Source organism: Sinohyriopsis cumingii, chromosome 10 (genome assembly GCF_028554795.1).
Source record: "Sinohyriopsis cumingii isolate HCF-2022 chromosome 10, ASM2855479v2, whole genome shotgun sequence".
Classification (NCBI taxonomy): Eukaryota; Metazoa; Mollusca; class Bivalvia; order Unionida; family Unionidae; genus Sinohyriopsis; species Sinohyriopsis cumingii.
In genome coordinates, this window is record NC_142970.1 from 9,845,925 (window position 1) to 9,859,195 (window position 13,271).

A 13,271-nucleotide genomic window follows, 5' to 3' on the forward strand; every position below is an offset into this window, starting at 1 on the left:
AAATTTTCAACGAGTTTTAATTTTTTACAAGATGTATTCATTCAGTGGCAGTATTCATATCACAATGAGTAGCATGTTGTACAATTCGGACTCTTGAGAACATTTTCAAATAAACAGAAGGGTCAAAAGTAGAATATTTTGTCATTAACTGACCTTCACCCCATTTTCATCGAACGACCTTGCCTTTACAATGATGTTTAAATGTTCCATCATTACCAAGATTTCATCTTTCTTGTCGTGTAGTTCTGGATTCCTCTCCTTTGCATAGATGACATCTGGAGAAGACAGAAAACAATTTTAGATTCACAAGAATAGATGTGATAACACATGAATAGTTCTGATAACACATGAATAGTTCTGATAACACACAAATAGTTCTGATAACACACGAATAGTTCTGATAACACACAAATAGTTCTGATAACACATGAATTGTGAGATAGTTTGAAATCAATAATTTTAATGAATTAGGAAAATATTTATACTCAGGTACTCCTAAATTGTCAACTTTCATTCCATTTTCATGATAAATACAATTTATAAAATTAAATCGATGCCTCAATGCATGTTTATGTTGTTAAGTTTACTGAGTCATGCTTGCAATAATATCAATGACATGGAAGGCGTTGCACTAATTTTTTATATAAATATGTTGTCATCATGATTTTTTTCTTCTTCTGGCAGCCACAGTAATTACCAAATACATAAATTTTATATGTGCTTTGTAACAAGGCCAGTTTACATTAATTATCCTAGACCAAAACTGTACTTGTTTTGGACCAAAAACAGTCTACAATCACCATCCCAAACATAAACATTTTACGATTTTTGTTTATGACCGAGAACAGTTTAATTTAGGTTACATTACAAGACACAGCTCAAATTAATCATGGCTGAATATTCATGCATAATTGGAACCACACACACACACACACACACACACACACAAACACGTCACGTATATACACACACACACGCACACACACACACACACACACACACACACACACACACACATATATATATATATATATATATATATATATATATATATATATATATATATATATATATTAGCACTTGAAAGTATTGCTCTATACAGAATCTCATAAACAATCTTGGATAGATTGAGAATTTTAAATGAATTTCTGTTTCAAATTAGATTTTCTGAAACAATTTATATTGTTTTCAGTGCCAATCAATGTACAACTTCCATAGTTATGAAAGTAAAAAATATCCTGTGGAACATAATGTTTGGATGGATAACTCTTCTAACATGAAATGCTATGCATCATCTGACAGGTCTACACATAGTTACAACTATTGTCGGCTTTGTCTGATAGGTTTCTCATGGACTAACTGATGTACAGACAGACCTGACTGAATCAAGATTATCCTGCACGTGATGGCGCGACATATATTTACCTGTGACACAGGCCTTTCAGATATGACCGCAGTTTGGCACAACGTAAAGTGATTATATAGATGAATACCAAGTATATCCAGTTGTCTCAAACAGTTATAATGTTTAAGCATAAAAAGAATGATGAAAATGTTAAGACCTTTGATATTAATCATTCAAATGGGAACCTCAATAATCTGAGTAATGCACCTATTAGCAATGATCTGTATATGTTAAATCAAGTTTGATTCATTTATCTCAAACTACTCTAACTGTATCGAGCCGAAAGAAAAGTATGAAGGAAACTTACATGTTGATCTACTACCTTGAAGATATTATCCATATTACAATACGAGACATACATTATAGTGTTGATATACTACCTTGTAGATATTATCCATACTACAATACGAGACATACATTATAGTGTTGATATCCTACCTTGTAGATATTATCCATACTACAATACGAGACATACATTATAGTGTTGATATACTACCTTGTAGATATTATCCATACTACAATACGAGACATACATTATAGTGTTGATATACTACCTTGTAGATATTATCCATACTACAATACGAGACATACATTATAGTGTTGATATACTACCTTGTAGATATTATCCATATTACAATACGAGACATACATTATAGTGTTGATATACTACCTTGTAGATATTATCCATACTACAATACGAGACATACATTATTGTGTTGATATACTACCTTGTAGATATTATCCATACTACAATACGAGACATACATTATAGTGTTGATATACTACCTTGTAGATATTATCCATACTACAATACGAGACATACATTATAGTGTTGATATACTACCTTGTAGATATTATCCATACTACAATACGAGACATACATTATAGAGTTGATATACTACCTTGTAGATATTATCCATATTACAATACGAGATATACATTATAGTGTTGATATACTACCTTGTAGATATTATCCATATTACAATACGAGACATACATTATAGTGTTGATATACTACCTTGTAGATATTATCCATACTACAATACGAGACATACATTATAGTGTTGATATACTACATTGTGTAGACATTATCCATACTACAATACGAGATATACATTATAGTGTTGATATACTACCTTGTAGATATTATCCATATTACAATACGCGACATACATTATAGTGTTGATATACTACCTTGTAGACATTATCCATACTACAATACGAGACATACATTATAGTGTTGATATACTACCTTGTAGATATTATCCATACTACAATACGAGACATACATTATAGTGTTGATATACTACATTGTGTAGACATTATCCATACTACAATACGAGATATACATTATAGTGTTGATATACTACCTTGTAGATATTATCCATATTACAATACGCGACATACATTATAGTGTTGATATACTACCTTGTAGATATTATCCATATTACAATACGAGACATACATTATAGTGTTGATATACTACCTTGTAGATATTATCCATACTACAATACGAGACATACATTATAGTGTTGATATACTACCTTGTAGATATTATCCATATTACAATACGAGATATACATTATAGTGTTGATATACTACCTTGTAGATATTATCCATATTACAATACGAGACATACATTATAGTGTTGATATACTACCTTGTAGATATTATCCATACTACAATACGAGACATACATTATAGTGTTGATATACTACATTGTGTAGACATTATCCATACTACAATACGAGATATACATTATAGTGTTGATATACTACCTTGTAGATATTATCCATATTACAATACGCGACATACATTATAGTGTTGATATACTACCTTGTAGACATTATCCATACTACAATACGAGACATACATTATAGTGTTGATATACTACCTTGTAGATATTATCCATATTACAATACGAGACATACATTATAGTGTTGATATACTACCTTGTAGATATTATCCATACTACAATACGAGACATACATTATAGTGTTGATATACTACCTTGTAGATATTATCCATACTACAATACGAGACATACATTATAGTGTTGATATACTACCTTGTAGACATTATCCATACTACAATACGAGACATACATTATAGTGTTGATATACTACCTTGTAGATATTATCCATACTACAATACGAGACATACATTATAGTGTTGATATACTACCTTGTAGATATTATTCATATTACAATACGAGACATACATTATAGTGTTGATATACTACCTTGTAGATATTATCCATACTACAATACGAGACATACATTATTGTGTTGATATACTACCTTGTAGATATTATCCATACTACAATACGAGACATACATTATAGTGTTGATATACTACCTTGTGTAGACATTATCCATATTACAATACGAGACATACATTATAGTGTTGATATACTACCTTGTAGATATTATCCATACTACAATACGAGACATACATTATAGTGTTGATATACTACCTTGTAGATATTATTCATATTACAATACGAGACATACATTATAGTGTTGATATACTACCTTGTAGATATTATCCATACTACAATACGAGACATACATTATATGATATACTACCTTGTAGATATTATCCATACTACAATACGAGACATACATTATAGTGTTGATATACTACCTTGTAGATATTATCCATACTACAATACGAGACATACATTATAGTGTTGATATACTACCTTGTAGATATTATCCATATTACAATACGAGACATACATTATAGTGTTGATATACTACCTTGTAGACATTATCCATACTACAATACGAGACATACATTATAGTGTTGATATACTACCTTGTAGATATTATCCATTTTACAATACGAGACATACATTATATTGTTGATATACTACCTTGTGTAGATATTATCCATACTACAATACGAGACATACATTATAGTGTTGATATACTACCTTGTAGATATTATCCATATTACAATACGAGACATACATTATAGTGTTGATATACTACCTTGTAGACATTATCCATACTACAATACGAGACATACATTATAGTGTTTATATACTACCTTGTAGATATTATCCATACTACAATACGAGACATACATTATAGTGTTGATATACAACTTCTGACATGTTCAAGCACAATTCTTGTTATGAAGTGGAAACAGGTCGGACAGATGAGTGGAGAGAAATGCAAGACGTTTTTCTGCTTTTGATAGAGAAAGGCAGAAAAATAACACAAATATGTGCAATATGTATGCGACAGAAGAGGCAATTTTAGACATGTATTTCATACTGGTTATTACAATTACCATCTTTTCAAACAATTTTGTTTGTATGGAGTGAAAGCAAATGGGACAGATAGATGGATGCACTGAAATGTGCACGATTTTCTCATTAAAAGGCAGCGAACACAATCTTGTATAGCATATAAACCATTGCAGGAACATAAAGGCACTGCACCTATGCATTTTATATTGTTTTATATTTATATGTATTTATCTGTACTGAAAACTTGCTTTTAAGATAGCACACAAGATCCATTCAACACATGTGAGTGAAATTCACTCCGTATCTGCAGCTTTAAAACAATCCTAGCCCAGACATAAAAATGGAAGAGACACTTTCATCGATCTTGAGGGAAATAAAAGGAATCAGTAACATAAGGAGTGAATACAAAGGTGACAATAATCGTTATTATTTGCCAATTTCGAAAAGACAGTAAGCCTAATGCTGCTCATTATGGACCAAATTTCTATAGGAAAGTAAACACTCTGTTTGACCAACAAACAATCCAACTTTCATAGGAAAGTAAACAATCTGATTGACCAACACACAATCCAACTTTCATAGGAAAGTAAACATTCTGTTTGACCAACACACAATCCAACTTTCATAGGAAAGTAAACATTCTGTTTGATCAACAAACAATTAAACTTTCATAGGAAAGTAAACAATCTGTTTGACCAACAAACAATCCAACTTTCATAGGAAAGTAACCATTCTGTTTGACCAACACACAATCCAACTTTCATAGGAAAATAAACAATCTGTTTGACCAAAAGAAAAACAATCCAGCTTTCATAGGAAAGTAACCATTCCGTTTGACCAACACACAATCCAACTTTCATAGGAAAGTAAACAATCTGTTTGACCATCAAACAGTCCAACTTTCATAGGAAATTAAACAGTCTGTTTGACCAACAAACAACAATCCAACTTTCATAGGAAAGTAAAAATGTTGCTACCCAACACACAATGTGCAATGTTCCAGTGTATAATTTGTTAACAAACATCCATTGAAATGTACAGCTTGTTCCAGACTTGATTATTTTTTAAAGTCTACATACATATCACCCACAAGAGGTGTGAGATTGTCATTGATATATATATATATATATATATATATATATATATATATATATATATATATATATATATATATATATATATATATATATATATATATATATATATATATATATATATGTGTGTGTGTGTGTGTGTGTGTATATATATATATATATATATATATATATATATATATATATATATATATATATATATATATATATTACATACCACAATTACAGCATGTATGAAAAAGATACATTTACCTTTGCTAGTAACCTGGTTCTACAGCTGCTTAAAATTAATGTCACATCCATGCGAATTAGAACCAGAATACACACACTAGATATGCTGACACATTATTTATTTTCAGCACTCACTTTAACTATCCTACTTGTGTAACTGTCTCTGAAAGATCGTTAACCTCAAGTCATGATTAAATTATGCAATAAGGATGATGCATTTATTCCAAATTCTGTTTTATATTAATATTATATTCTGTTTGTAAAGCCATGATGACGTGTCCATGTTCTGATCTGACAAGTTTTGAAGTTTGAAAAATTCCATTTGATCTAACATTTTCAGTCATATAACAGCCATAAATCGCACTGTAAAGTCGGTTTCACTTAATATCTGATGCCATTGTATTTAAAATTACAGACTGGTCCACTATTTAACTGCCATATCAATATAACAAATCTGGGAGGCGAAGATCCATATTGACAAAACATGTCTTTTTTCTTACAAATCTGTCATATAGGGTTGCTATAAATAGAAAAAAGGTAACCAATGGTACCTTTATGACATCTTGTACTCTTAAGCTATTCATAATGTACCAAAAAAGGATAATCCATATAATTTCTAGCAAAATTTGGTGAAAAAGCATAATGATTGGCATGAATGAGTTTATATTAGGTCTCAGCTCACTCTCAGTATGTTCCAGACAAAATAGCAAACCAGAGATTGAGTGCGTTAATGTATACTAAAATATCAAACCATTGACTCATTGCCATGACTTATTTCATTGAGCTTTGGTTACAAAATATAGGCTAGCAAACACAATACTGTGTGTGACATGTATTAATTAGGACTTTTCCATAGCCAACAGGTATCTATGTCATCACTTGTAATGAGATTCAAACATCATCAACATTATCATGTCAGAAGATTCAAATTATATTACAATGATGTAAATATATTGCATGTTGAAGAAAGAAAATAAACAGTTTGTAAAATGAGATAAACCTACAAACCTATCAGTTCAGGAGTAAGTTTTCCCTGACTTTTGTACTCAAGCCATTTGTCTCTCATATCAGGGCGACTCTGCTCAAAGAATGTCTCAGTAGCCTTGAGGGTTTCCTGATCATCAGTTAACCTATGTGGACCCTTACTGAAAATTAAAATATGTTATGCTGTATGTAAACATGATACTAAAGCTCCCTTACCGCACGTGTCATTCTGAACTAGAGAAAGCACCACTTTTGTATCAGATTAATGGTCATCTAGCTCTACTGTAACACTCAAACTTTAGATACCCACCTCAGAAACTCTAAAATATGACTGAGGCTCTCTACACCTGAGAGAGTGCTACACCTGCCCTAACTGGGTGCGGCACATTACCACTCTCTGAAGGGGTGCTGCTCATACCCTACCTTGGTTCGTACTTGCTCTTCCCGATATGGTGCTGATAACACCCTAATGGGAATGTCTATTGCTACCATCCAGATATTTTTTCATCTTAGATATGCTATAAGAATCGATTTGCATTTGTGACCACCCCCCACCCCCCGTTTTCAGATCTATTTTCAGGTTTATAATCATGGAGGTATATCATTGAAATGTGTGTATTTGATGTCAAAGCATTATATGTGAACAAAGATGTACTCAGGAGTTCACTGCTGCATACAGTATTGTACCTACTCATGTTTCATGTACACATAGCTTTTTAGCTGCATATGTTTTGGATGGAGATTTGCACAATGGAAGTTTTTTTTAAGACCTGGATGCTGCAGTCAATACTGATTCTGGCTCGATTGATAATATTAAAGTACTCACAAAACCTTCAACCCAACTGGTCTGTGGGGAAAAAGGAAGGAGACTATCAAAGGATCCTACAATAAGCTTAGCTTGGAGGATACTATTGATATACTCACATTAGGGTGTCAAAGCTTTAGGACCAGTCTGCAGGGACTAAGAAGGCTCTAGAGTGATTGTATAAGGTTTCACATATGCATATAATCAACACGTATTACTTAATACAGGTAGTTTGCATGGAAACAACAGGCATCGATTCTACCCTGGTAGAGCACAAGGGAAAAAAGTAAAAGTTCACAACTTCAAAATCAGCAAAGTTCTTATTTTGATTTCTTGATGCACATTACTCTATCTGTCCCCAAAGGCATTTCAGTATTATATTTGAATTTCTGATGACTGAAACATAATATTCACTACAGCAGAAACTAATTGAATCAGCTATGTTTTCATTGTGATTCTGTCACTATAAACGAATGGGTTTCCTGTAATTTTACTTTCAGTCAATGTTTTTCAAAGATATAAGACACACATGACAATAATGCAAAAGCATTACGATGTTCCTATATTGGCATGTTTTCTGGTATAGAAAAAGAAAAAGAATATGATATCAATACACATCAGTGTTCACAATGTAACAGTTTTACTTCAGTCCTCATTTGTCATGTAGAAATGTGTAAAAAAGAATGCTTGATTGTGCTTCAGTGCAGGATGAGTGACTCCTTTGTTTTTTTGGTGTATATTTTAACAAAGCTTTAACACGTTTAGTCATAGCGGTATGATGTCTTCAGTGCAACAGTTTATAGTGATGTCTATCACTTGGGCATCATGCTGCAGGCACGTAGCATTGTGTCCGCCAACTCACATTATCCTGACACCAGGCCAACCAGTCCCATCATTAACCTTGTAATCCCGAGTTCCATGCAAGGGAGATAATAATACTATGTTTTTGTTTAAGTCTTTGGGATGTATCGGCTAGTGTTCACACCTGCAACCTCCCGCCTCAGACTGGATGCTCTAACCATTTAGGCCACTGTGGCAGTCATGCAGGATAAGAATGTTTCAACGGCAGGAACAACATTTCTGCATGTGAGCTGATGCATGCATATGACAATAGAGTGGAATTTTCCAACACTGATGAACATAAAGGATTCTAATATTCACTGCTGATTTTCTTGTCTGATCAATTCAAATTCAAGCATTATGATTGTTGCAGTTCATGAAACATAAAACCACTTGAAAAAATCCAATACATTCCACAGTTTTCACATAGGGTGGTTACAAATTATCCTTGTAGCGATAAGTGTAAAATTCCTACATAAAAAACTTTAGGTTCTATTAGTAATATTAATGGCTCAAAGAATGCACAAATTAAAAACAAAAGTCCTCAATGAAATAATAGAAATATACATGATCCTATATATGTCCAGCATGCAACTAAATGCAAGAAATTATCTGTAATGCATACTGCCTGAATTTATCTCTATTTGTTCTAAATAAATGCATTTAATTATATGTAATGCCTGTAAACAAATGCCTTTAATTATCACCTTCATTCTCATTTTAAAAATTATCTTCAACCGTAAGTGAAAAGCAATCTAATTAAAGTTAGGTCTCCACCGTCTTACATGAAGATCTGACAATGTCTGGTTAGGGATCATGTGCTGGTGACCTTTGAATTAGCAAACGGAAACGCAGCTTGCAGAAAATTTAAAGTAAATCAAATCATTCGGCACATATTGATGCTATTCGTCCATGCTGGTCAGTCCCACAAATGCAGGGATATAAGACTTGATCTAACTGGCTTGTAAAGTCAGCAATTATTGTAATACCATAGGTCACCAGAACATGACCTCTAAGATTTTCACACATATAAAGTGGAGATCTGACTTTAGATTGAGTAAGTAGAATTATAATTTTGTTAAGGGAGAAAAAGTAAAGAAATAATGCTATTTTCACCTGAAGTAAATAGCTGTGCCAATTCCATACTGAAACCTAAGAAACAAATCCCGCTCCTCTGTGGACATCTGAATTCCTGCCTGGTTTAAGTTTTCCTCAACACTCTGTTGAATCGGCTGTAGATACAAGTGAAAAAAATAATTTGGACTTATATGACTCTTATTTGTTTGATATATGTTTTGTTATGTTATGATCTTCATTCGCATATGTAATACTATCACAAAATATGCATGTGGAAAACAATGTTCCTTTCGTTAATTTGACAAAGACTGACTGAAAATGTGCTTTCATACAAATGTATATACATGCCCTGTATTTAATACACTTGAATAAATTGCACTATGCATATAAGTTTCTATAGATGTATTTGGTCACATTTTTCAATTATTATGTAAATGAGAGCAAGAAGCCTGCATGTCCTTAACTTGTAGGGTTTAATATCATTTTTCAGCCCAGGATAACTAGTGGAGGAAGAACCCAGGAAAACCCTGGTAACAGTCACCTATGGAAGTAAATCTAGTGAGAGTTTTCTCACATATAACATTGGCTTAGCTTGAGACTCAAACCTATGCACACACAGGTGAGGTGGCCATGATTAGTAAAAGAGAGTGCATCAGACCACTTGACCAGAGAGAGCCCATACTTCCTGTAAGGAAAAGGATTCATCTTATGAAAAGTCACTTACTTAAAATGTACTGCTGACTGGCACCATTAGGTAGCCAGGTAGATCTCCCACACCCGGATGATAAGGAAAGCCCATAGCTTGTATGTGAGCTTCATACAATTAAGGATAAAAACAGTTTCATTTAATTACTGATTTGAAAGTGCTTTGTGTAATTACTGATTTAAAGGAGCTACATATAAATATTGATGCAAAAGATATAAAATCCTGCAAATTGAATAATGGAAGTCAAATAGTCAATTTATGTTCGAGCTCGTTATCTTAGACTTAAGTTGGATACTGCAACACATTAAGACAGTCACAGTGACCTAAAACAATAAAATCCCACAAACAAAATTATGGGGAAACACATTGTGTTTCAAATTTCTAAAACAATCCACATAACCCTAGTGATGTCTGTTCGGGACCTATATATTTATAGTCAACCGGAATCCACTTTTGTATGCTGATACCACACACATATGGATCAAGACAGTAGCATCTGCACATGTCAAATCTCAACCAATCGTACATTATTTGCAAATAATAACGGACAGAACAAGTAATAGGTCCATACGTAATGACTTTGCATCACTTGTTATGTATAATTACTGACTTATTGTGTACAAATTGTTGGCTTTTCTCCATGGTTAAATGTTATTAATATCTGTACTGTGTACATGACCCTAGTCCAAAATCAGGTTAAGGGTCTACCTCTCTAGAGAGATTTATCTTGTAAACAACATAAAATATAGCTAATATTTTTATATAATTATGCATTAAGTATCCAGATCATTTTTTAATGAAGGTAGATATATTTATTTGATTCTGAATCTAGGCCTTTAGTTTCTCACTTAGGAATTCATAAACCTGTTAACAACTTTAAATGTTGAAGTAAGGAAACTGACCCAAATGTTTGCTCTATTATTATGTTAATGAAGTTTACTTCAAAATTACTAATTCTTACCTTAAAATTTAAAGTCTTGTTGTGTTCAATTTTTAATTTCGATGGACTTATTTTTTATATTATTCATGGGAATAGCAAACTGCTCATTTATACTTCTTGGAATAAATAATCATTTGGAAATTATTCTGATTTCATTTAAGAGCAGTTTTGATGATATTACTGTTTTACAACAAGAGTTATCACAGCGCAACATTCCAAGTATTGGCATAATAACAGATATGAGACTGTAAGCACATCAGCACATTTAATCTGAGCTCTGCTAGAACACGACTGACATTTATTTGGAACTAAATACATTAAGACATGTGATATAACTTTTAGGACTATTTGGGATTTAATTATTTGCACTCTAGGGAAATACATGTACATTATTTGCTGAACGTTTTAATGAACATTGGTTTTCACTTACTTTTGTAACTTATTTTTAGACCTTACTATCATAACACTGTAACATCACATCAGTGATACAGGAAATACAATAGGCTTATTTAAAGTCTGTTGTGAGTGATGGATGTTGATGTACACAGTATGATATGTGTTTGATAGCTGCAGTCTTACAGCTGTCTCATGGATCTTTGACGCTGATTACCATATATATATATATATATATATATATATATATATATATATATATATATATATATATATATATATATATATAGTCTTAATGTCTACATACACAAAATTATTAGATGAAAATCGCTACCATTTGTTAGAAATATGATAAACCAAAAAAGGTTGTTTAAGACTGACAAAAATCCATTTTCCTTTTAAAACAAAATACAGTTATGTTTAAGTGTTCCATTTGTTTCGAACACTCACTGAATGTTTCAAGATAAGTAAGTTAAAGACATGGACATCACTGTTGCCATAATTTTCTGCCATTACAATGAAAGTACTACCCAACCCCCTACGACTGTACACTATGAATAGCTCCTTACAGAGATACCATCATAATATATAACATTTATTATAATCATTAGTATTAATTGTAGTATAAAGTAAATAACTATTTCAGTATTTTCATCTATGCTTATTTTCTATGATTCACAGACACTCCTGTCCATTTGTTTGTACCTCTCTACTAATTTGAAACAAACAATATCAAGGATATAAAATTTAAACAACATACTTTCATTCATCAAATTTTAACCTGACTGTTGCCAACTTGTTGGCGTTTGAAATCTTATTGAAGCTCTCAAATCGAAACAAGGAGACAAACTGTTCACTGTCCTTTTCTGTTTCAAGAACACCCCCTTTCATTCAAAGCTATGCCTCTGTCCAATACTTGCAATGTCTAGATTAATATTTCTTAAATAAACTGAACAGCAAAAAGGAAGAACTTTTGTATACATGTGTTCGAAGAGATGTAGCTCAAAAACTTATCAATTCATTGAGATTACCTCAGACGATGAACTACATCACATATGATGCTTCAAAACATAGACTTGCTGATACAACTGTGATGACTGTTAATAACACAACTCAAGTTGGATTCGAATCCATGCTTTGTTTCAGTGATCTTAAACAAAATTGCATTACCTAATATGTGACACCAGTTTCTTGACTTCAAGATTTCAGGCATTTTACAGACTTGATGTAATTACTAAATCCACTTGTTTACCCATTTTATTGCTGAAAAGTGTGAAAATTTTAAGTGAACTTCTCATAAAAGCTTTCTGGGTTAAAATGTCATCTTTTTGGAAAACAGCAATTTAGTAAGTAAATGTGCACTATTTGCATGACAACTGACAATCTGCAATAATGTTTAGTGGTACACATCATATGGTATTAGAGCACAACAAAGTCATACCTATATCAGCTTTAAATAAACTACAACTTTACGTTTACCCTGAATTTTAGCAAAATTGAACTCATCCAATACCAAATTCAGCATTAATTTCAAACC

The 13,271-nt window shown here is 32.1% G+C and overlaps 1 protein-coding gene across 1 annotated transcript in view; it reads right to left on the reverse strand.

Moving 5' to 3' along the window:
* The window catches only part of LOC149789585 (uncharacterized), a 65,936-nt gene that overhangs the window by 16,225 nt on the left and 36,440 nt on the right, over positions 1–13,271 (reverse strand). Inside the window, exons 4-6 of the mRNA XM_089972873.1 lie at positions 9,735–9,850; positions 6,998–7,134; positions 154–275 (exon numbers count right to left, since the gene is read on the reverse strand). Coding sequence (XP_089828999.1) covers positions 154–275; positions 6,998–7,134; positions 9,735–9,850 — 375 coding nt within the window. The remainder of the gene's footprint in view (positions 1–153; positions 276–6,997; positions 7,135–9,734; positions 9,851–13,271) is intronic.